General features: G+C 41.1%; 1 protein-coding gene across 1 annotated transcript; it reads left to right on the top strand.

Annotated features, from left to right (window-relative positions):
• Positions 1–577: 577 nt before the first annotated feature.
• On the top strand, positions 578–19,553 carry GDPD1 (glycerophosphodiester phosphodiesterase domain containing 1). The gene is made up of 10 exons (XM_074923008.1): positions 578–823; positions 5,339–5,381; positions 9,604–9,739; positions 10,424–10,469; positions 11,789–11,907; positions 12,550–12,639; positions 13,668–13,801; positions 14,484–14,543; positions 15,411–15,462; positions 16,045–19,553. The coding sequence occupies exons 1-10, from the start codon at positions 688–690 to the stop codon at positions 16,165–16,167; spliced, it is 939 nt and encodes a 312-aa protein (XP_074779109.1). The 5' UTR covers positions 578–687; the 3' UTR covers positions 16,168–19,553.
• Positions 19,554–25,689: the final 6,136 nt, after the last annotated feature.

The following is a 25,689-nucleotide window of genomic DNA, read 5'->3' as shown; positions in this document are numbered from 1 at the left end:
AGGTAGCGTAAGTCCTGCAGGCTTCGCACGTGACCGAAAAATTAGTCGCAGTAAATCAGCTTATAACTTTTTGCCGAGGTAAGATGCGTTAGCGATAGCGGCCGTATGCTGAGACCTAATTTAATTTCTAGAATATTTATTTTTCATTAGCATGCATACCAGATTTAATTTGCTAAGTTGTGATAATAATTATACTGCATGACCGGAGTTGAGACCCGGGTTCTGTTCGGCGGATGACATCTCTCTGATCAGCTGGGTGTGCGAAACGCCTCCCCTTGCTCCTGACGAGGACGGTATCTCCCTCTGCAGGCTTTAATGAATTTAGATTTACCGAGCACTTAGCGAATCAATAAAATGAAAAGCACTACGGAGAGGAGTCGTCTCGGAGAGGCGCGCCCGGCCTGCAGGCACCGGGGAAACGCGCAATGAGACGTTAAAGCGGGTGACTGGAGATGGCTGCCGGCGTTTGTTAGCGGCTTTTAAAGAAGCGCAGGCCCGGGGCGCTGCGGCCGAGGGGAGATCGCCTGAGGGCCGAGCCCTGGGCGGGAAGCGCGGGGGTCCCTCCGCGCCTGCGCACTGCTGCGGCCCGGGGAGGCGGTGCGGCTGCGCGGCCGCAGTGGCAGCGGCTCCCGCAGAGCCGCCGCCTCGCTGGGAGCGGGCTGCGGGGTGTTCGGCGAGAAGCTCAGGATGTCGGCGACGCTCTACCTGCTCTCCACGCTGGGCGGATACGTCCTCACCTCGGCGCTTCTCCTCAAGTGCCCGGGGCTGCTCCACCGGCCCAAGCGGCAGCGCTTCCGCTGCCGGCACATCTCCCACCGCGGCGGTGAGTGAGGGGGGGGGACGGGACCTCCCCGCTCTGCCGCCGCCTCCCGCCGCCTTTCCTCAGGCTGCGGCCGGCCCTGAGGGGGCTCCGCGGGGCGGGGGCGAGGGCTCCGCGCTCCCTCCGGACGCTGCTCCGCGCTGAGGCGCGGCCCGGGCCGGCGCTGCCGGAGCCCTCTCGGGAGGGTTCCGAGGGGTGGCTGCGCGGTGCCCGGCGCTCGCAGTGGGCTCCCTTTAAACCTTCTTCCCGCAACCTAATTTTAGGTGCCACCTGCTGACCAGTGCTTGATTTCAAAGCTGAATTAATCTCCCAACTCAAAACGCGTCAGCCGAATTCAGCGGGTTTTTTTTACGTGGGTCGCGATGCTTTCCCTCTCAAACGTGTGTGTGTGTGTGTGTTTTGGTTGTTCGTTTTTTTTCCTAACGATTCTCTATTACGGTGTCTCCCTTCCTAACAAGAGGGACGGCTGAGTCTTGCTTAGATCAGGAAAGATCAATCTTCTTGCCTCTAACTGCCTGTCTGCTTTGCTTTCTGGTTTCGGAAGAAACACGGTTTGCTGTGGCTCTGTTCTTGCTCCCCTTGCTGTTGGAGACAGTTCATGGTTCAGTGCTGTGGTAAAACCGGTCCCGTTTTGAGAGTCTTGTCCCCTTCCTACACCTTGTGCCAAGGCCTTGGGGGTAGGCTGGTTGCTTCTGTCTAAAGGAGCTAAAAGATGGGGTTTAAAGTTTCTTCTACCTTTGCCAAAACATTAGGAAGGAAAAAACGCAGCAAACTGTACTTTATTGTTCTGTGAAGATCAGTTCTGAGCTTTCCCCTGCCGAATTTTCGTCCAGTTGGTGAAAACAGTTTTCTAGTAAGTGTTTTTCCTGAAATTCTGTGGGAGATATGTCAGATGCTGAGGTTAAAGTTTTCAGTGTTGTTCTAGTGCCAGTTTACACCGTGTTTGATCGCAGTTCTAGCCAGTGGTCCTTAACTACAGCTACTGTCTTGAATTATCAAAATACAAAAACTAGAGCTGATCTCTTATAGATTTTATTACTTGCATTTCTTTAATTTAGTTTATACAACAGATTAATTTTTTTTTTTTATAACCGTAGTCTTAATCATAGCATAAAATGCACTTTTTGCTTTGGAATGTGTTTATTAGCCGCTTTCTGGTAGGTGTGTATTTTCATTCAACAAACAAAGGTTCTCCGTTTTGATTATGTTACCTGTTTGTTTGCTAATTTGCAAGCTATTAAAAAACTTGCAGATGGCTTTGTTGGAACTTGGTATGATCTCCTTAATCTTCTTTTGTTCTCTCTTCTTTGCAACGACCTGGGCTCAATAGACAGCCCTAAGCCTAGAATGCAAGTGTTTCGCCCAGTTGCACTAAGCACCATGAGAAGAGCAGAAAAGCCTTACTCAACGGGAGGATTATTCATGAGGCGTTTAGGGAGAAAGTTCAGTCTTTGAATTGTTCTGTGTCCACGTGTATACACTGAAACGCACCGAAGTAGAAGTACAACACAACATTCTGCAGCTTTTTGCTCGTCGGGTACTATGAGACTGAAGATCACTTTTTACTCTTTACTCTCTATAGTATTTACCTTGTAACTTAAATTCCTGTGGGATTTAAATTCTCATCAGGCTTTAGTCATGCTGTAGCTTTAGACTCAGTGTCAGGTTTCCTATTGCATTACTCCTGTTAACTTCAGAGATCAAGGTAACACTTGCTTGGCTTTTTCCTCTCTGAGCTGAAGCCTTGTATGGGGAATTTTTTAAGCCGGTGGGTTTTGATTTCACTTCTTCATGCAGTAATTTTCATATTTCAGTTTATAGCTCGTCAGGGAAAACATCCCTGAGTTAGTTCTTCACTTCTGCATAATTTTAAAATTGGTCATTTCTGAGTTCAGTAATTAAGTCTTGATATTCTGTGTTAGGGTCCTCTGCCAGTGCCAGCTGTGTGGACTGGATAACAGGGTAGCATGACCATTTTTACAGAATCACAGAACAGTTGATATTTTGGAGGGATCTTTTGGAGATCATCTTGCCTGACCAGAGCAGGGGCAGCTAGAGCAGGTTGGTGAGGACCTTGCCAGTTAGGTTTTGAATGCATCCAAGGATGGAGGCTCCACAACCTCTCCAGGCAGCATGTTCCGGAGTTATTACTCTTTCATCATAAGAGGCTTTTTTCTTATGTTTATAAACTGAATTTCCTGTATTTCAGCCTGTTCCTGCTGCCTCTTGTCCCTTCCCTGGGCGCCACGGAGAAATTTGACTCAGTCTCCTTTGTTCCCTCCCATCCGGTATTTATACATGTTAGTAAGATCCTCCCAAGCCTCTCTTCTCCAGGCTAAACAATTCCAGCACCATCAGCCTCTCATTGTATGCAGGAATCTCTCATCCCTTAATTTTCACAGCCTTTCTCTGGACTTGTTTCTGTAGATCCATGTACTTTGGAGCCCAGAACTGGACGTGGCACTCTGGATGTGGTTTCACCAGTGCTGAGCAGAGGGGAGCAATCACCTCCCTTGGCAAGCTGACAACGTTCTTCCTAACAGGCTTCTTTGCTTACATTGGGGTGAAAACCCTAAAAGAACAGAACTTGTAAGGGTCATCTCCTTGAGCCAGTGCTTGACATTGACCCCCTCTTGTCCCATGGTGGTGCTTTCAGAGTCAGAGTATGCAGTGATAATGTTCGAGCGTGACCACTGGCTCGCAGGATGCTGAAGTGCGCTGGGGAAGGTAACTTCTGCGTGGGAAATGCAACAGCACAAATTGTCCAACCTGGAGGTGCGTTTGAATAAATGTCAGAACCTCTTCAGTCAGCCCAGCCTTTTCATTTTTAAGGGGAGAAAATGATTTAGGACATCAAATAACTAGCTGGTCGTAGTTCCCTTTTCTGAGTGTGGTCTGTGGAACCCATGTTGCCGATTTAGAATTCCTGTTTCAGCTGATTTCTCAACTTTTTTCCTCATTTCCCCAAAACAGTAGAAGCCAGGCGTTTTGTTACCAAGTGATTAGATTCACCATACCTACCTCCCTAACATGTGACTTGTTAGATCAGTTACTTTAAAGTTTTATTTTTGGAAATTCCTGCCCAGGAATGTTAGAATACTGTTGTTTTGTTCACAAATTGAAGGCTGACTCAGGGTTTTTCACCCCTCCCTCTTACCGTTAGGATGTATGGGCTGTATTGTCACAGTTGATAAGTTATCTAAACCCTCAATTTTTATTGCAGTTAACTTATAACTAATCATCCAAGCCCTGTGCAGTTTTTTTTTTCCACCTGTTAGGCAACCATCAGAAGTATACGATGAGACTCCGCCGATTTCTAGTTCTGCAATCAAATTCCAGAAAATATTGGTGAATTCTAATCACAGAAACTGCCGTGGATTTACCGTATTGGGTTCAATAAAGCCACGCAAATTTTGTCATTATGATTCTAAGTCAGTTAAGTCTTCCATTTTGTAAACTTAACAATGCAAGCTAACCTGATAACAACAGCTTTAAATTGCTAGTTGCGTGTGTGTATAGGATTGCTTTCGTTAAGTAACTAAACACAGACCTAGGTAAGTATGTACTGGTGAGGCCTTAATTGGGGCTTGTGTAATTGTTGTTTACAACCTCTGTCATTCATCACCGTCAAAGAGTAGTTAAAGTTTGCATAGATATCCTCATCGGTACATGTATCTTCCTGAAGTTGTTTTGTTTCCCAGTATGTAATATTGCCTGGTTTTGAGGGCGGGAGAAGGCACAACCTTTTTCAGTCCCTAACCAGGCTGATTTTCAAAGACTTTTATGTAGAGAATGATGGCTTAAGAGTTGCAGAGTTTACTCCCACCTGAGAGAAAATTTAATTTGCTTGTTCTTTCCTTTCTTAACTGGTGTTGATGTGTGTTTTGTTCCTTGTGTGTGAGACCTCCCTTTGCCAGCAGCATAAACCTTTATTGACAGATTCGTGCTGTTTCAGGAAGTATCCCTGCACTGAAAAAAGAGGTTGTCACCTTTCTGAGCATCAACTGGGTTATGCGTTTAGGGAATATCAGCTTTAGAGAGTCTTGGGCATTTTTTTTTCTTGGGGCTTTTTTTTTTTTTTCCTCTCTCTAGTTACCTTTCCTCTTACTACTCCTCCTACTAACTCCAAAATAGGCTTTTTGCATATATTGTTCCTGTGCCCGTGGAGCATGTTGTCATAGCCAAGTGCAATGCTTTTAAGGAAAAACAGGGCACCCAGCCTCTGGTAAAACAAACACTTTGTTTTGTATATTCAAAGTGTTATACAAATGCAAGATAACAGTATTTTTTTTTCTTCTTGTTTTATTTTATTGTTTTACCGTGAGAAAGTCTTGTCTCTTGGATCTCCCCAGTTGGTTAGTGGCAGGGATTCTGATTCTAGCTTCATATTCATTCCTCCAAATATTTCCTCAAAATATGTACATTTTTTTAAATCCTTTTTTATTATTATTTATTTCTATGGGGATTGAGGGGAGGAAAAGGATTTTGTACATGGTTTAGTTTTTGTTATTTTTGTAGGTGCTGGAGAGAACCTGGAAAACACGATGGCAGCCTTTCACCAGTGAGTACAAATGGAACCAATAATACCTAAATTAGTGGTGTTCTCATTGTCTTTTAGTGAATGAAGCAATTAAGAAAAATAGGATTTCCATCAGTTGTTTGGGTTATGTGGTTCTGTTTCTGAAAGTCATCCCTCCTTCAGATGCTGTCTGTGGATTGCTAACATCACCCCAGTTCATACAGAAAGGAATTGGGATGCCACAAACTATGATTTGTACACAATAACATGGTAGGGTGGCAATTGAAAATAAAACTCCTGAGGCCTGATTCTTCCTGTGCTAGCTAATAAAGCATGAAACAATACCACTTCCATGTTTAATGGCAATCACTTCTAGTAATTTACTTATCATGGTAAAGCTATTTTTCGTAACTAATATCACACACTGGTTTTTCTAGATACGTTGGTGTTTCCCAAAAGGTATTTCAGGTCATAGCCTATAGCAATATGTTAATTAGCATACAGGGCTGGGTTTCAGGAAGCCTGAATCTGGTGACTGCTCTTCTGGCTGTAAGCAATTCTCTTAGATACTCCACAGTTTCATGCTATTCAGTTCCCTCCTCTACGTAGAAGGTTAATCATTTGTCTCCTAGAATTATTGTGGCTGAAATCCTAATGTTAACTAACTTCTAATATACCACCTGCAAAGCGATTAAAAATGTTTGTGTTACATTTTTTCCCTTCGTACACATACTTCATTGGCACAATGTGTTGAAAGCCCCTGATCTAGGGGTTTAAAATGGAGTTGGTGCTGGAAAGCCTTTTAAAGCCTCCACCATGTAAGCAGTGAATTCTAACCAAAACCTCAAAGGCATTTGAAAAAGCAGCATATCTAAAACTCCAGCTGCCAATGAGAAGTGACCAAACTATGTAGGCTTCTCTTCATTTTGTTTAGGTTTTTCAAATTTGCTTTGTGCTAAGTAGCCTCAGCAGTTTGCACGTTTCCTTGCAGACAGAGGAGTGCCAGCGTTTCCAACCAAACAGTGCTATTGAAAGTACTGCAGTATTTTCTATCTCCATGGAAGCTTAGCACAGTTTTGTGGTTTGTTTTTTTTTTTTCTTTTCCTGCTGGCCTGCCTTTTTTTCAAGTCTGCTACCACACTTTTCTGGAAAGTGCTGCGCTTTTTTTTTTAACCATTTCTTAATTTTCATTTAGTGTCGTACTGGTTTTATATGTATAGGGCTCTTGCAAAGAAAGTTAAAACATAACCTATTTTTATTTCATTCCCAGAAGTAAGCTGTGCTACTTAAGAGTAAAGACTGTGCTAGGACTCAGATAATATTTTGTGATAATACAGATTATTTGTCTGACTCTCTTGTGACCATTTTAACTGTTTTACAACTATGGTGTAACAAATACATTGAGCTCCACTCTTTGAACTCCTCACAACTGTCAATAGCAAAGTTCCATTACATGGCTTGAGGTGGCCTTGGTTGAATAATAAAGGCATATTACTTCTGCAGAAAGCAGAGTCAGAGCAATTACCTTGCATTAGGCAGTAGAAAGTCTTCTGGCATCCTCTGCGAAGGGATAAAGGCTTCGTCCTTCCAATCTGCTCATTCCCATCTCCACTGGTACGCTGGCAAAAGGAACTGCGTAGAAAATTGGTGTTCTGCATGGTAAAAAGTTAATCTGGATTGGCTCTGATGGCTGGTATGAACTAATCAATTTATAATCCATCAGATTTTGCATGAAGCCAAGTCGGGCATGTCTGCAAGAGCTGTTTCTGCAGGTTTGGACAAGCAGACATATTTGACTGTTGATGTAGTTGAATCCAAAAAAGAATGTGTGTCTGCACCGTAAGACCTACCCCTTGTTTTTGCCTTGTTAATAGTAACCTAAGTACTGACAAGCAAATGGTTTTATTTGTGCTATTTACACTTTAACACTGGTTGGAGAATATTTAATACTGTTGCACGATAATGAAGAAATGATTATAGTAGTAAACAAGTGTATGGGGGAGGAGGCCTTATTGGTAATTTCAAGTTCTAGACTAGCTTAATTTACAGATATTTTGGAAAGTGATTATAAGATTTTTGTACCAAAACCAGTATTTATTTTTTGGTTTTGCATAGTAAAAAGCCTAACATTTGGAGGAGGCTGTAATCATGTTATACTGTATTTAAATGCTTCTGTGGTCGTTTTAGGTTTTAATATAACTGATTTTAAGCTAAGGGAGACACTTGTAGTGTCTTAAAGTATTTGGGGATCTGGCATAAAAGATGTCGTAAGAATTTAATTACCAGCTTAATTGTCCCTAATTCAGCCATGTACTTTATAATATAATTGTTTTACAGGAAGCTGCTAGGTAAACTCTCCAGATATTTTTGCGTTGTATTTGCTTTTCTTTTATGAACATATTTAGAGACAAAGCTTTAAACGCTGTAGTTAACAGCAATAAAAGTACATGGTCAACATAAAGTCTATATGCTGTGCTACATTAGGCCTTGCCTAATGGAATTTAGTTTCCAAGGTAGGGCTTTTCTTATATATTTCCGAGAAACCACCTGGGAGTTAAAGATAAGCAAAGAGCTCTATCATCCTAATTTGCAAATGTGAGCCTGCCTCACAACTTGAGTTCTGGAGCAGCTGGATCTGAATCCAACACGTTCTTCTGAATCTGGAGAGCATCTGGAGTCTTCTCTGGAACAGTGTAGCTCTCATGTGTTATTACAGAGCTGCAGAACAGATTTCCAGCTGAAAAAAACCTCAGCACTTTAAGGAAGCTTATTTAGCAGCAAGCTGCTAGTAAGAGCCTGGCAAATTCTCAAATTTGTTAACAAGGAAAGTTATTGTTCTCCTTTTTCTGTGCAGCATCAGTCCTGAATTTCTTAAGCAGCAATATTTCTAATAAGTTCTGCTGGTTAAATGATAATGCGTGGTACTAGATGGGAGCATCTACAGATTTGGCAAGTCTCCTGCAGCCTATTTGGCGATGCTTTTCCTCAGGAGGAAAAATTACACTGAACAGGAGGTGTATCTTCCATCTGTAATAGGATTTTGTACCTCTCCTAATTCTTAATTGGTGGCACTGGAAAACAGTTAACAAATTGGTTTTAATTTGACAGCCCTCTTGATCGTTATCCCAGCATGACCAGAAATTGTGTTAAATACTTATGGGAGTATGTTCTATTTTTTTTTTTTTTGTTTTATTATTGCATTTGTGAATGTTTATGGCATGTCTGTACTTCAGCAGTCAGTAAAGCCCTTTCCTTAAGGAAAAGGCTGTTACTGAAGTGGCAGAACTTTGGGTCCCACAGAGACTGTGCTCACAGATGTTACAGGTTTGTTCGTAGCTGGATAAAAAGAACAGCCCAGTGTTTTGAAGAAAGTGTTCAGACTTCAGGCTTGGACTTTCAGCTGTGCTGGAATGCTTTCTTCTGAGTATCTTTTCTAATGAAATGAGCAACTCGCTTCTCATTGGAGTGAAGCTTAGATTATTTTTTTTTGTTGTTCAGGTATGAAGTTGCTTGTACTTATTTTTCATCGATATTGTTACACCTTTCCTGCTTTCTTTACTCCTCCTATGAGCTAAGCTTCTATAGAGTGGATTTGGGATTGGATTAGAACTTTTCAAAGCAGTGGGTTAGAAAGGGAATAGCTATTTTTCTTTGAAAAATATGACTGGGTTTTTTAGTGATGTTTTTTTAAAATTTAAAACTTTTTCATTAAAATAATAATTTTTTTAAAATGTAGTTCTGCGAGCCGAAAGCCCCATTGCTAATTTCCTGATCCATCTGTTCCTGTTTAACTTAAATCAAGGGAACAAAGGCTTTTGCTTCCCTGTCATTTGTTGTTTATGCTTACCACAAAATTGATTACTCTTTAAAAAGAGCTCACTTCTTCTAGTGGTAAACGTGCCGATACTAATAAACATCACGCTTAAAATTCTGAAACAATACCTTGGAAGTAGGTTTCTCAATGCTGAGGTGATAGGCTGCAATCAGCTGGTGTGCTGCTTGATTTCTGTGGAGGACGGAGCCAAAGCTCCAGGGTTCAAATCCCATCCCTGATTCATGATATGTTATTTATTCTTGCATCAGCTTTCTCACTGCAGCAGTGTTATTTGCTTAGTGCTTTGCAGCAAGATTATGAGGATTCATTGCATCATAAAGCATCTAAAGTACTTCCAGTGGGATTGGTTTAATTGAATAACACATACGTGTGAGGTTTGGACCTGTACAAAATACATGTGTGGTTCAAGGCTGACTTCTTTGCTTCCAGTGCAGTTAATATAGGGACAGACATGTTGGAGCTAGATTGTCACCTGACAAAAGATGAGCAAGTGGTTGTGTCCCATGATGAGAACCTGAAGAGATCAACGGGAGTTGATGTCAACATATCTGACCTCAAATATTCTGTAAGTTGAATTAAAAAGGTTGGTGCTGGATGATGTTTTAAAATGCATTTGTAGAGTGGCTGGGGTGGGCAGGAAGGTTGTGTGTGTGTGTGTATGTCCTATCCAAAATCAAAGGAGAGGATTCATCTTGTCTGACTTAAAAGTTAACTAGGCTCCCTCCCTGTGTAGTCAAAGGAGAAAAACAGGCACATTTCCAGAGGGTGATTAGCTAACTCCCTCCAATAGTAGGCCGGATGAATAGCACTCTGGAGGTGGCCTGTTTTGCCATACTGGTGACAAAGGAAGCTTAGGCAACAAGCTCCTTGGCGTATGAGCAGCTTTTTAATGGGGAAACCGGTTGATGAATCCCACCTGCATTGACAGTTTTAAGAGCCTGTTGTACAGAACTGTCTTTCCACCTGATATTTAAGTGGAATTCTCAGAGTTTTCAGACAGGCATTTGAAAACATTTTGCTTTATTCAGCTAGAGGTGACACATGTCTAAGAATGCCACATAGTTCAAGTAAGAATGAACGCAGTGCTTCTAAATCACTTCTGGAGCAAAAAGATTTTTTAAAATTATTATTTTTGTCTTTAAAGATCGCTTATGTGGCGTATGAATTGGATTTTTTTTTTCTTTTTTGAGAAAAGTCATTATTAGATCCTTGCATTTTAATTAATGTTCCATTTCCTTTTATTTTTAAGGAACTTCCACCATATCTCTGCAAGCTGGATGTCACATTTCAGAAAGGTAAGTTTTTGTCTCTTGCTGTTTCAATTTACAGTAACTAATTTTCCATTATCTTAGTGTGGCAATTTCTTATTTTAGCAAAGGGAGTAGAAAAGTGGATTTGCTTCTATCAGTATCTTGATAAGAGAAGTTTTAGAAGGAAAATACAATCCTAGCTTTAGATACCAGGGTGGGGTTGGTTTTTTTTTTCATACCATTTGGCAGTGGCTAAGTTTAAGATACATGTTTTTCCCAAATAAACATTTCAGTTGTTTGCTTCTCTACTTCTTGCAACTGCTTTCCAGTTCCCTTGTGACTCTTCAGAGGGTGCTGATTGAAAATTTGTTGTTCTGAAAAACGAAGAGAAGGCAGAAGAGAGTTTCTTTACAACTCAAATGCCGTTGTGCTGGTGCCCTCTGGGCTTGAAGTACTATGAGATGTCAGATATTAGAGATATTTTCAGAAGGGTGAATGAAAATAGTAGTTAGTGTATGTATGGCTTAAAGTCCGGTACCTATATTGCTGCAAAAGGGGAAAACCTGGAAAAATAATAACCTGTTTTCTGGTGAAAACTGTGATTCACGGGACTGTAATTTGAATAAAGCATACAGGCTAAAACTGAGAGCACTTCCACCTAGAAAAGGCTATATCAGGAGGTTATATCAGGACATGTTTGCTTGAGGGGCTTTGTGACTATCTTTGTGTAGCCTTTCTGTATTTGAATCGCCCAGCAAGAAAACACGTGAAACTCTTCTGTTCAGAATTGCAAAATACTTAAAATGCACCAAGATGAGATCCATGATGTGTTATTTTCACATGTATGTGTCTTCTGTTCATGTACAATAATACAGAGAGATGGCAAGAGCTGTCAGTTAATTCCCTAGAGCTGCAAGCAGTTTCAGACAATAACATTTGCCGTCTGTTCCCTCTCCTCATTATGCTTCTCCAGTAAATTTTTCCAAGAAGGAAAAGTTTTTCTCATTTGGTCTCACTTCGTATTAATTTCATTGCCTTTGGTATGTGGTAACTGAACCCGTCTTTGCTATTTCAGGATTTTAACGATGCCTGCACTCCTACTGTTGCTAAATAATGTCTGAATTTTTGAAGTTCAGAGCTAAACATGCAATATGCTTAGGGCATTTTCATTATGGAAGTGAGCTTGTCATAATTAATTATAACAGAGTGAAGCAATTTTTTTTTTCTTCAGGTTAAAAAATTTGCTAATTCTAGGAACAATATATTATTTTTAATTTTAAGATAACAAATGCCCTGACATCTCAGCTTTTGTCTGCAATGTATCAAAAATGGTCACAGCAGTGTCAATGTTCTTGTTTTCTCAGAATGTCACTGTGAGGGAGAAGACAACCGTATTCCACTCTTGGAGGAGGTGTTTGAGGCATTTCCACAAACTCCTGTCAACATTGACATCAAAGTGAACAACAATGTCTTGATCAAAAAGGTACGTGAAAATCTACACTGAACTGAGGCTGAATGCCATGTAATGGTGTTTAAATTCCAAAAGTTTCTTGGAGTTGCTAGCAGTCTGTGCCACTAAAATCTGTGGTTTTGGACTGCTTCATCCTTCACGTGTTAGATCTTGCTCCATGTAGGAGGTAATACAGGAGACAGAGAAGTGATCTTGTGCAAGATACTCAGCAAACAGCTCTTTACTGACTTTTATCTTGACATGGAACTGATGCTACGCTGCAAGAGACATCTTTGTTTGGTACTTCATATGAAGGGTCTTCTTACGGGCTGTTGCCTACCAAAGCAGCATAAAAGCATGGTGTCAGTGCAAAGATAAGTGTTCATCACAGAAAAGGAAATCTGCTTTCCATCAGATACTATTTGCCATCTAGGTTTTTGAAATTCTCCAGGGGTTTTCTGTAGGCATAATGGTTTTTCCTTTTATCTGTCGACCTGAACACCCGTTTCTTCCCAGTGAAAGCAGCACAATCATCTTAAGAAGGGAGAGCGTAGAGAAGAACTGTCCTTTGTGTAATGACGTAGGTAGCTGAAAAGTAGCAAGTAGAGTTTCACTTATGTAACGCTGCACATAATTTTCAATGAATACGTGTTAGGGTTCTTTTCTGTATTGCAGGTTTCAGAGCTGGTGAGTCAGTATAAGCGAGAGCATTTGACGGTGTGGGGGAATGTCAACTACGAGGTTGTATCAAAATGTCTTAAGGAGGTAAGAATGGGTCCAGCTAAGCTTTGTTCTCGCCTGCTTGTTACTGCATGGTGACAAAATATACAGAAAAGCAGTCAGTAAATCAAGACCTGGCCAGCTATGTCAGACTTTTAGAGGCAATGAGAAGTTTTGCACTTAGATTTTGCACTGTTACAATGTCAAGCACAGTTAACGCCCATATACTTGGCAATAAAACACTTGAGGATTTAAGCTTAATCATGTTTTATTCTTGTTCTGTGAAATATAGGGTGTGATGATTTTATGCCGGGAACTCTTAGAGTCTGTTTTGCACATCATTCCTCTGGTACAAAAGCAATTTTTCGAAGGACTGCTTATTGTGTGTTTCTTTCTATGAAAATAATGGATGTGGTCACTAGCTGACACACAGCTATATTGGTTTTACAGCTATAGATTGTTTCTGTGCTGAGAAATTGTACGGTTCAGAATTAAATTAAAATTGTGCTTAGTCTGAGGGAATTATGTACCTGAGTGAAACTGATCTAGATGACAGTACAGACACTGTTCCAGTTTATCAGTGCAGGACAACACACCATTTTCTACCTGAACAGCAGTTGTATTTGTTCATTTTTGTAGCATCAGTGCCCAAATATTTTGGTTCATAAACCAGCACCTTTTAAAAATGTGTTGTGAAGTGAGTTGATGTGATACCAAACTGTAACAAGTCCTGTGCTAAAGCACAGCTTGTTCTTTGTGGTAACACTAGTCAAAGACAAAATGCTGCATCGTGTGGTGCAGGCTGGAAAGATGATGAAGGCAGGTAACAAAAGCAGCACTGCAACCGGTGAAATTTTACCTTTTTGGGTCCCCATTGCCCCTTCAAATTGCATTAAACTTTTGCTTACGTTACCAGAAATAAGTTCAGTGTCAGGCATATCATAAACAGTTGGCAGCCTAATCTTTAGGTGCAAGTGTTAAACTTTAAACAGGCATTGATGAGTAAATTTAGTCGCAAGAGACTCAACAATCTACCAGGATAACTTAGACTCTTGCTTTCCTGGTTCCTGCAGAATGCTGACATACCCATCATCTTCTGTTTGCAACGTGTCCTCCTGCTCCTGGGCCTGTTCTACACCGGTCTGCTGCCATTCATTCCTTTCAAGGAAGAATTCTTGGAAATTCCCATGCCTTCAATCATCCTCAAGTGAGTTAGAGTCCATCAGTGAGTGCTGCACTGAAATAATAATAAAGAAGTGAATGATAATGCCAGCCTGAGCATTGCTTTGGTCAGCATCCTTGGGCTGAGGATACTGGTTTGTTAGTTTAAGGCATTTTTATATATTCCTGAGACAAAGCTATGCAAATCTTCAGCCCCTCTGTATTTAACCCGTGCCTAGCCAGCTCCAAGTTAGTTGTTAGTGTGGGGTGCCTGTGTGTATCGATGTTTCTTGTTTACAGCATCTCCTGTAAATACCTCCTTCACGCAGCTGCCTTTACAACACAGCTTGTGCTGGTGCCATCAGGATAGTAATATGTAGCAGTTCTGTACAAATAACTAATTCTTGCACTCTTCTCCCTCTTTCTTGAGAAAAAATTAGTTGCATTGAGACCAAGAGGCAAGTCAGTGTTAGGGTAGGTATGAGATTTCACGTGCTCCTTGTTTCTCATACCTGACTCAGAATGCTGCCGAATACCCATCTCTGCTGCTGCTCTTAAAGGTGGCACATTTCTCTTGTGTGACCCAATTCTAAGTCACTGTCTTAGTGAAATTACTGCTCTAATTTGAGAATTTGCAAGATTAATTCTTCATGTGCCTTTTGCGGGAACAGCTCAAACAGTATTTTAATCTGTGCTGGGGTTATTTTTTGTTTCCTCTTCCTCAACAGGCTGAAAGAACCAGAGAAGATGACAAGAAGCCAGAAATTTATTATCTGGCTAGCTGACACGTAAGATTTTAATCTGATTAGACTTTCATTTATATTTTGTCTATATATTAACAGTTGGCTCAAGCAACTAAGACTAGCTATTGCTATAGCTACTTGTATTTTTTTTTTTTAGTTTCTTCTAGCTTTTTTGTCAGTGCAGCACAAATCATACTCAAATCTTACGTAGGTGTTCTTGTATGCTTTTATTTTTCATACACTGAAACATACTGAGGCGCAGTAACAGTGGGCCTTATTCCAATTTAATCTGTTTAGTTTCTGTCGTTAAATGCGTTCAGCTAATTAGCATGCAAGTAGATTCAGAACGAGGCTTTCACGTTCCATGGGATTGTGACTGTTTTATAATGTCAGAGGAGCTACTGTTCGGTTTACATGGAGTGGTTTGCATTTTAAGAATATCTGTGCTTCAGAAGAAACCTAGTCATATGCTTTCAGAGGTTGAGCGTGATTGCAACAAGCATCTTCTGGCTCTTGCTTCGGTGTCTGACGTGTCTTAGTTTGTTTTCTTGGGCGGCCAGTAGAGTTTTCAAGTCTTCTGATGTGAAGGATAAAGTCTCTTCTGAAAGCAAAGGGTTTGATTCATCAGACATGGTACAGGGCACCTGTACAGTGACAGAGGGTTCTGCTGGAGCTGATCTTCACAAGAGCTGACACAAGTGTCTGTAGCTGGTACAGATTTCTGGGTATCTGTGTTAACCAGCCTTGAGTTGCTTGAACTAAAAGTTTTCTATAATTAGGTTTCTAATCACTTTCTTGTGGAAAACGCCGAATTGAAATGCTCTATGGAAAATTTATTACAAAGCGTCAACAGACATTGAAAATTTCATACATACTTCAAGTTCTTAAATAATATCTTTCTCCTTTCCGCAGATTGCTAATGAGGAAAGCACTTTTTGACCACCTCACTGCTCGGGGCATTCAGGTACAGCGTGGCAAAGCTAAAGGAAATGTGCTTTTAACCTAGAGAGAATTTGAACCAGCCAGACAGGGCCTTGAGATGGATTCATGTTCTCCTCAACATGTTCTGTTGTGTTGCTAGGATTATAAATTGCTTTTTTGGTTCCCAAGCAATAGCTTATGTTGTTATAGTGGCAGTTCTGTAGTTGCAAAGGAAGAATTGTATGCTTGGAAAAAGGATTTTAAATTAAATCCCTTTAAGACTTATTTTTTCTTCCCCCCTCCCACTTCAAATTTAAGCTTACAGAAATTTGCTAAAACTGCTTACCAATTTTGAGCTCTTCACAAACTAATATTTTGACTTTTGGAAAAATTTGAAGTCTCGGGTAATGAAATGGAGTTGGAGTCACCACTAGAAAATGCTGCTTGTGGAGGGGGAGGAGGTTGGATATGTTTGCGTGCATGTCTTTGGCATCACAGTGTAATCATTGATCACTTTAAATATATGCAGCATCATCTCTCTCACATGAAACAGTTTAGTTTCTCACCTTTTTTAAAAATTTGAGTTATTTCCTATGATAATTTGTCTTTCTATCCCATCTTATAGGTGTATATTTGGGTACTGAATGAAGAACAAGAATACAAGAGGGCATTTGATCTGGGAGCAACTGGGGTGATGACAGACTATCCAACAAAACTTAAGGAGTTTTTACACAATTATCCATCATAAAGGAAGAAAATCAAGGAAGTTCTTGCAGAATAGATTGTGAGCCAAGGATTTTCTTCATTTTAAAACAAAAAAAGTGGCATACACAGATCATTTTGTTTGAAAGATGTAATTGGATGATCTATTACCTTGTTGTCAAGTTGTTATCTAATGTAAAGGTTGTTTATTTATTTTAAAACTTTAATTACATAGTTTACATTTGTAAATAGCTCATTTAGCAACGGTGCACTTCACAAATAGCAACGACTAGGAAGAAAGTTGCTGGATAGGATACCTGTAGATAATAAACATTATTTTACCAGTCACAAGTGTTCCTAAGCAGATGTCAGTTAGATTCTAGTGGGCAGAAACTAAAGAATTTCTGAAAGTGTACCCTGTGTGTATGCATTTCTCGTGTTGCTTTTAGTTTTCAGATAACTTGTAGGGCAAAAAAGAAAAACAACGCACAGGAAAAATAGAAAACAGAATCTGTGGATAGCCGGATAGTTTAGCCGGTGAAGTGTAGTCAGTAAAGTTGGTCACTTTTTTAACCAAAATTAATGCACTTGGTCAGTATAGATTTACTCCATTATTCTTAAAAGAACGTTGAGCTTGAGTTGCAGCTGTATTTAGACCCTTTTCTGATGTGAGGGTAATACTGGGACTCATGCATCGAGGTCTAGATAAGAGTATTTAAGCCAGTTTCTGTGTGTGACCCTGAGTTCCACTGCAGGGGTCTGGGTTTGCCCCTGGTTCTGACGTGCCTGTCGGGCTACCGTGGCATGGCAGTAGCTAGCTTCCCAGAAAGGAAGATTGCACTTACACTTTGGAATAGTCTTTTCACAAAGGAAGCCAATTTTTTTAGAAGTCTCTTGCACATTTATAGTTCTAACATCTGTTGGCTTGGTGAATGGGAAGTTATTTTTAGAGTGAGGGACCAAAGAAGACGTAATTTTGGTCAGGAGTTTCAGGAATAAATTAAAATGTTCCTATTAAATGAATTCACCCAAAGCAGATTTATATGGATACTTACAAAAGGAGCAAGTGTCAGTCTAGATTGTATGTAAATTTTAGTGTTTTCTCTCCGCAAAAGTACATTCAATACTCATTAAGTTTATGTGTATGGACATGGAAGTAACTTTACTGGCAAAAGTCAGGAAACCCCAAGCGTGATGGAATGGGGTTAGATAAGGTATTTCTGGAACCTTACATGCTGTTCTGTCACTGTGAACAGGTGTTACGTGTGTATCAAACAGATTTGAGCCTGCAACGCCGGTGTGTTTTGGTATTGTCATGTTAGTGGTAGGGGTTTTCAGAAGGAATTTCATTACTGTAGCTTAATTATACACAATGACATGTATAAAGCTCAGTCATCTAATCATCAGATACTGCTGGAACAAAACTACTGCTTAGTGATAGTATCTACTTTAAGGAACTTCATGGGAAAATCATGGATGTAGTAGCCAGATGCAAGAGTACATTTACTGCAAGGTATACTCACAGTTACAAAAAGTTTAGAAGTGATTTCCCCCCCCCCCCCCCCCCCCCCTTGCTAGCTCTGGTTTGGAAAGGCTCTTCTGTCACTCCACTGGCTGCTGTGTCATCCTTATAATCATGGAGCATCTTTGCTATTTCATTATGTCTGTCAGTAGGCTGTCAGTGTTAGAATGTCAGGTCCCTCTGGATGGATGATATCCGTCTGTGTGTTAGAATTCCTTTCTGAGGAATATTTCTACAGGGACAAAGTGAAAGAAACTACTGTATTTACAATTCAAGTGAACATCTAGTGATGGTGGCAAATGACTTAATAGTGGCCTTCTAAATACCTGCTTGGTTAAGATGGTTGTAGATTCAGTTTCCTCTTTAAATTAATCAGGCTTGTTATACATTGAATGGAAGAGTGGATAATGCCACTTCCTAACTGTTCATAGGAAGAAGGATGAGAATATTTATTATGTGCTAATCTTTTAGTTTCACTTTCAGGCCAGTTATGTCTGGTCAGGTAACTGCTAATAATCGTCTAGTCCTAGTTCTGCTTTCTGGTAGTTACAGAGCAGTTACAGAATAGGCTCCATATGCAGCTCAATAGGTAATGAAAAACTTACACCCTTTCTGGTTTTAATTTGGTTTACTAACCAGGGTGTAGCTCCACATAGTTTTTGTGCAGTGTGGTTTTCTTCAACTTAATTGAAGCTGTTGAATTTCCAACACGCACACCTTTAAGATGCAAATATAATTCTGGTTTTAGGGAGTATTACCAAATAGCACTTGCACATTTAACTCTTTTTTTTTTTTTTTTTTTTTTTTAGATTAGGAAAAGCTAAGTTTTAAAATATGAGTCTTGATTTCTGGGCTTGATCTCTCAAGGGACAGGCAATGGCTTATTTCTCTCTCAAGTTTCCCTCATCGCTGCATAAATGAACTATTTTGCTTTATTCTGTACTGAATGACAAAACACAGTTATCAAAACGGCAAACTTAATTTTCTAACTTAATTTTAATCTTTTTCTTCTTTCTCTCTAGCAGTGATGTTGGAAACTTGTGCCTTCAAAGATGCTCAACACGTTTTTCAACCACTAGTCTTCCTACATCTGATGTAGCTTTTGACTGTGCTGTTTATACATGATCTCTCTTTGATAAGTCTGCTACTTAATATCTGAAATTTGAATGAGTCAAGTTACATGGGAGGGAAGGGGTTCAGTGTCAGAAAAGCTGAATTTATTCAGCCACCCATTCGGGCTTTAGTACAAGAGCTAAGGTTTGATCTCTTGAGACAATTTTGCCTGGACGAGGCCATGAATCTGAGCACCAACGCACAGGGCTTAGGCCATGATAACTGTTTGTAACAAAATAATATGGAATTGAGGTAACTGCAGAATGTTTGTTCTATCAAATCATTGTTTTGAATATTCCAGAACTTGCTGTGTGATTTTTAAACCACTTGTACAGAAAAGCATATGTTGAGAATTTGCACAGCTGTCCAGGAGGATGTTCAGTTAATCTCTCTCTCCAAGGAGAGATTCTTTTCAGGTACTTTAAATATTGTCTAACACTTACTGTTCTCAACCCCATGGCAAAATAATTTATGTGTGAAGGATGATGTATGTATTTCATGCATTTTTATTTGCAGAAAGTCTTGTGGACCTCTCGAGCTCTGAATCTATGAAGTGCTTTTTCTTTTCTTGTAAAGAAAGATTGATGGTCTCAAAATGTGACACATTAAAACATCTTTGCTCATAAAAGATCTAAATATTAATTGTGACTTCTTTGCCTGAAAGTATAATTTCTGAGATTATATATATATAAATATTATATTTATGGTGTAGTAAACATTGAACATTTGATGCTGGTCTTTTTATGTTGATAGGGTTGCTGAAAAGAAGGGGATATCTTATATACTCTGAGCTTCTAAGAAATTTTCAGCCATGGCGTGTAGCATAGTAATAGTAATCACAGCATCTGCAACTATGTGCAGCTGAATGAAGCCTGCAGAGGACTTAAGCCTGCTTTCTCCATGTGCAAATCAACTTTTAAGTAAAACTTTTGAAGTCAGTTCCAATTGGGTTTTTCTACAATTTATTTTAAGGCAGAAACAGTAGTAAACTTGATCAGAAGTGGTCTCCATATAAGATGCTGGAACATAGTGTAGAGAATTCTGCACGTTCAGCAAGGGTGGTATGTGCTGTTGCTTCACTGCTTCCAAACAAAGGTCTGTCTGCAGAACGGACGTTGTATGCTTCGAGGCAAGCAGCCTGTCTGTGCACGTGAAAAATTCGAATAATCAAAATTTAAGATCGGAGAAGAGTGGGAAGATGTACAAATTGGATACTAAACGCTTGAAGTTTTACCATATGTTATTCAGCTTGAAGTAGACAAGTCTTGTGTAATAATGGTAGGGGGAGAAACAAGGATGAAGATACCAAGTGACTTAACTATAAGAGCATGCCAGGAGAGCTGACTCTTTCTATATATTTTGCCATCAGCATCTTTCAATGTAAAGAACTGGCGAATTCTGTCTTAATTGTCTCAGATTGTAACACCTTTAACTTAAAATGGAGCCTGTAGTTCTGTATAGAGGAAAAAAGCAAGGTGAAATGAGGCAAGAAATGCTGCTGCTTTTAATATTTTTGAGAAGCATTCCATATGCTAGTGTTTTAGATAGCCGTGCTCAGAAGTAATTGCGTAAGTGACAGCACTGGCCTTTGCTTTGCACTTCAGTGTAAAAATGGCTGGCTGCATCAGAGCCGCTTTCTAATTATTTTTAGAAATCGTGATCCTTCATTCCCAAGCACAGTAATGCATGCCTAAGGAAATACCAGCTTTTTTTGGTTGGGGGACGTGTCTTCTTTTTTGAAGTGTACTGTTTGGTGTTTAGCCAGTTTGATGATCGATGGCAGTGTTACAAGACTGTAGGTGCACATTTATAGTATCTCGGGTCAGGTTTTGAAAACGCTGACAAAAATCATCTTATGTAGCCTGGTTCTAGACATCAGCTCCGACCTATAATCAGGCTCATTAGTTTAATTACAGAATGTAGCAGTTCACAGATGTGGAAGGTGTCGTATCCTATCTATGTATGTGTATCATATCTGAATGGAATGGGGGGAAATGAAAACATTCCGTTATCTCCACATGTAAGATGTGGTAGCAGAGGAGCTGGCCTGAGATTGAAATGAGAGCCTTCATTGTAAAAGGGCTTTATCTGCTGCTTTCACTTGGTTAATAATCATAATTTTCTATTTGGTCTCTGTTGAAATGGTAGATAGATAATAATTTTAAAAATTATTTTACCGTGGCCTTTAAATGATCCTGAAATACCTTTCTGTGATGTCCCAAGGATACTTGTTCTAATTAACTGTCTCCCCTGCACAGTGTGTCTTCTACTTGCTCACTTTTGTAGAAGAGTTATGCAAAAGATTGTGGATAATTGATGAAAGATCAACGGATTATGGAGTATAAAAAGCCTTTGACAGCTGACAGGTATCTGCTTCTGAAGTGGAGACAGCAAACCAGCTGTGCTTTAAATATATTCGTATTAACAAGTATTCCACTTGTGGCAAGTTCTGTGGAGTGTTGTGTTGTCCCGTGTTGGGTGATACTTTGCTATGAATGCAGCACTTTTTTCTGATGATGATAAGCAGATTAACATTTCTTCTAGTCCTAGAAGTAAATTTCCAGCTTTCCTACTGGACTTCCATTAAATTACATTAAATACTAGGTTTTAAGGTCAAGTGTAATTTTAAAGCCTTGAGGCTTCATATTAGGTAAGAGAGATGAAGTGGGGTTTTTGTATATAACAGTATTTAGTAATCTTAAAAGGATTTTGGCAGGCTGATGTGATTGCCCAGATTGCTCTGGGCAGTGTTTTATTTCTTACTACATACTCTGAATGGTTAGTAAACGGGAATAGGGAATTGGGAAGCGTTAATGAATGTTTGCATGTCTTTTAACATGGAAAGTGTACTCGTCTGTGATCACTTCAGGCTGTGTAACCTATCATAAATCTGCACTACTAAGACTTGGTACAGAATAATCGGAATATTCGGAGTAACTGAACAGTTTATCCAAAGCAAGAAGGCTTGACGTGCAACTATTTTTATGTATTTTCAAGGTGCACTTTCCTACGTCGGGTGAAATCATTGGTGTTGGTGGAAATCTCAGAGTCTCCTGGTTTGTCCCTGATATTTCCTGCGTGCGTGGAGGACGGATTGTTTCCCTGGCTGTGTGAAATGCCCTCCTGAAAGTGTGCAGAAAACAAAACCCCCAAAAGCTTTAACAAAACCAGTCTGGGAACTGGGCGGGCTCCTGCCTGTCCTCCCCCCGCTCGCCGCAGGAGGCCGCCACAGCCCTGCTCACGGGGGCTGGTTTCAGCAGGGCTCTGTCCCTCCACACAGCTCTTCCCAGGAGGGACTTGATGGGGAAACTGCAATGCAGAGCTGGAGGAACAGTACGTGCTTGTTCAGTTACAGATTCTGAGTTTTGCCACGGTTCTGGGCTAGTTAAGCTGGACAGCTGGATTTACGGATGGTCTGGTTCCTCAGTGTAAGGTGCAGACTGTTGCTGTGGGGTGTAAGACAAGCTGTTAGCACGCTGAGGGTTTTCCAGCTTCACTGTGAGATGTCTTGGTGGTTTGGGGGGACAAGATGAAGCTCTGGGGAGCGAGCACTTGCTGTTTTGTTGTTGGACCTAAAATATAAAATAGTTCTGCAAGTGGTGGTGGTGGTGGTGGGGGGTAACCGACTGCTTTTCATAGGTGAAAGCACCTTTATTTGATCTGAAGTACTTGGAGATGTTTCCTGATGTCTCTGAAAAAGTTTGAAGCACATCCCCACTTTACAAGTTAAGAAGTGAAGGCAATATTAGGTGAGATAATCTTGATTTCAAGGCCAGTAACACCAGCTACAAATAAAATTTAAAAGTGCTGAGAAACTGAGATTTTTAGCAGATTTTACGTACCACTTAATTCTAATGCAACAATAAAAATGTTGAAGCAATATCTCAGTGAGTGATTGGATACTTTCTCCCCTCTCAGTATTGCCATGGTAGTGGAGTAGCAACAGTTAGCCCCAGTCACTGATGTTTTATCCATTAGGTTTTTCTAGTCTAAATGATAATAAAAGTTGGAATTGATGCCAGACACTGAGCAGGGAAACACTAGCTGTGCTGTTCAGGCTCCAAAAAATGGATGTTTGCAGATAGAGAAATTTTAAATCCTGCTTAGCTGTCCAGCTGAAAGCTAAGCTGTCAGATAGCTTAGACACAAAATTCAGATTATTTTTTTTTAAACAAATTTCACAAAAGCTTTGCCCGGTAAAAGTATTCATGTTGCTGATTAAGCTGTGCTCACAAAGTTAGCAACCAAACTCTTAACACAGAGTCAAATGTGAAAATGTAACTTGAATCTTCAGTGTGAAAGGAGCTAGGACCCAACTAGCATTTTATTTTTCAAGAGTGAGTGAAATGCTGCTAATGAAGCATGGTTACCTCTGCAAAGCTTCCAGTTTTCATAAATCATAGGATTAGCACATCATTTAAAGAAGAAATTTTGGCTTTTTTAATGGTCTTTTTTTTCTGACTTCAAAGCTGTGTGAACCCCTAGATTTCCATGGTGATGCTCAATTTATATCAACGTAATTCCAATTAACTACCATCCTAAAGCAGTCTTATTAGAACAGAGAGCTTCGTGTATATGTAAAGAAACTTGATGTTCTCCTTGTAAATAGTAACATTTTTATTAGCAAACAAAATTCTGCTGCGCAACTCACTCTTGGGTGGAAAAAAAAAAAAAAAATCACTGTTATGCAGCGTCTTCTTGATGATGTGTAAATTTATTTTGCTGATGGTTTCAACTTTGGGTACTTGTGGTTGCTTTTCAGAAGTCTTGGTGATTTAAAGTTCAAGCAGACTTTTTTCACCGCTTCCTGCACGTAACCTTGTCTGGATCCGTTAAATACGAGTTCATTCGGCACTGGTGAGCTGGTCTGAAAACCTGATGTGTTAGATTTGGCTGCTGGGCTTGAAGAGGAAGCAGGTTATCTAAGAAAAGAAGCAGCTTAAAGTAAGCCTTCAAAGTAGGCTCCTGTTGCTCTTGTAGCTGTCTAAAGATAACACAGCAATTTCCTTCTTCATTTGAGTGTTTAGCAGGCAGTAACTACCATGGTGCTTGAATCTTCGTTAATAACATCTTTAAATTGTACGTGGTAGTACCACTAGTTTAGGGGAACAAACTAATTTTGTATTTTAAAATCTGGTCTACAGAATCCCTTAGCTTGCTGACATCCCTTTTAGTAACATGATCAGAGGGCTGCATTTTGTTTCTGTGGAAGAAAACTATTTACTTTATATCACGAGGTAGAGTGTTATTTTTCTACCCACATGTAACAAAAGATTAAAATATCACGACTAATATAAGTATTACCTTGTATTGTCCCTTCCTTAGTGTGTATCAGAGTCCATATATTTAACATATGGAACAGAACATTGCCCTTACAGTTACCAATAATTACCAATTGGTAGAGAGTTGCTTAAAATACCCTTAAGAATTTGCTAAAGCATTAGAGTGTTAGAACAGGAATAAACTCATAAAGGAAATACATTCCAGCCAGTAAGATATAAAACTTCTATCCCTTGATGTGAGAAAGGGACAGATAGAAAACATAATGAAAAGTGTACTTTATAGGGTGATGAATTACCGTTATCAGCACTCAGAGTGGGGCGCCATGGACCTGCTGTCGTGAGCTGAAACTGAAAAAATGTGCAGCGAGAAGCCTTCAAATCCGCTTGTTCAGAGCATTTAATGACAGTGCTCTGAGGTGATTGTGTTTAATTTTGCCCTTGCACTTTTTTTTTCTGGCTTAGCTGTGTGCATGTGCACGTGTATATGTGTGTGTGTGTGTACGGACGTGTACAGAGTAGGTCCGCACCGGGTGCACCTGCAGGTATTTGGGTAGAAGATCGCCAAGATGCCCACTGAAGCAAACTCATGGTAAGCAGAGGGGGGTGAAGCTAATGGAGATTTCCAGGAGAAATATATAGAATATCTTCATTTGCAATTAGCCCTCCTGCTAATTACGATTCTATGGCATGTTTAAGAAGTGGGGTTAATAGCGGTGGGGGTTCATTAGCAGCAATCGTTGCCTTCAGTTTACCCCAAGGGGACTAATTGCCTTGGTGTCTAAGGATAGAATAAAGTGCAGGCCTTGGTGTGGTCACCCGCCTCCATCCTGGCCTTGGCCTTGCCCGGGGGTGTCCCAGCGCCTCCCGAAGTGGGGTGCTCCCCCTCTTGTGGGTGCGGGCTGGCCCCGAAGATCTTGGGGACATTCAAGCGCTTTCTGCCAAACGGGCGTGCGGGGGGTGGGGTGGTGTGTGTTACAGGTTTGAGTCGCCGAAACCGGTCACTTATTAAAATTTTACCCTGTTAAGGTTTTGGGCTGCCGTTTCCCAGGGGCGCGGGCCGGAGCCCCGGCGCGATGCGGCAGGGTTGGTGCAGTGCCCCTCGCCCGCGCATCCTTCGCGCATCTCCTGCGCATCCTCATGCCGCTTTTACGCGCCTGTACAGATCATCCACCACCACCTGCTGGTGCCCGGCACCGTCACCGGGGCTCGCTCCCTGGGGGAGCGGCCGGTCCCCCGGCGGCCCCGGGGGCAGGCGCGGCCGCCCCCCGCCGTTCCCCCCTCGCCCCGTTCCCCGTCTCCGCCGAGGCGGTGCCTGCGCCTTTAAGAGGAAACGCATCTGTTTGTTATTCCCCCTCGCGCTCCACGCCGGCAGCGCCAGGGCCGCTCCCATTGGCTGCCGCCTCCCTGCGCGCGGCGGAGGGCGGGGCGAGGCGTGCGTCTCTGTGTGTGTGTGCGCGCCGGACCGCGAGGGGAGGGGGGGGCGGGAGCACCCGTTGCCGGCTTCGCGTTCTGATTGGTCTTAAAAAAGTGGGCTGCGGCTGTCGGTAACCAACCGTCGGGGTGTTGCTATGTGCCAGCGGGCGGCGATTGGCGCTGGGCGGTGCCGCTCAGCGCCCAGCAGGCTCGCGGCCGCGCCTATAAGCGGAGGGAA

Source organism: Athene noctua, chromosome 19 (assembly GCF_965140245.1).
Source record: "Athene noctua chromosome 19, bAthNoc1.hap1.1, whole genome shotgun sequence".
NCBI classification, from domain to species: Eukaryota; Metazoa; Chordata; class Aves; order Strigiformes; family Strigidae; genus Athene; species Athene noctua.
Note: the sequence above shows the minus strand (reverse complement) of the source record. Positions and strands in the feature narration are given on the sequence as shown.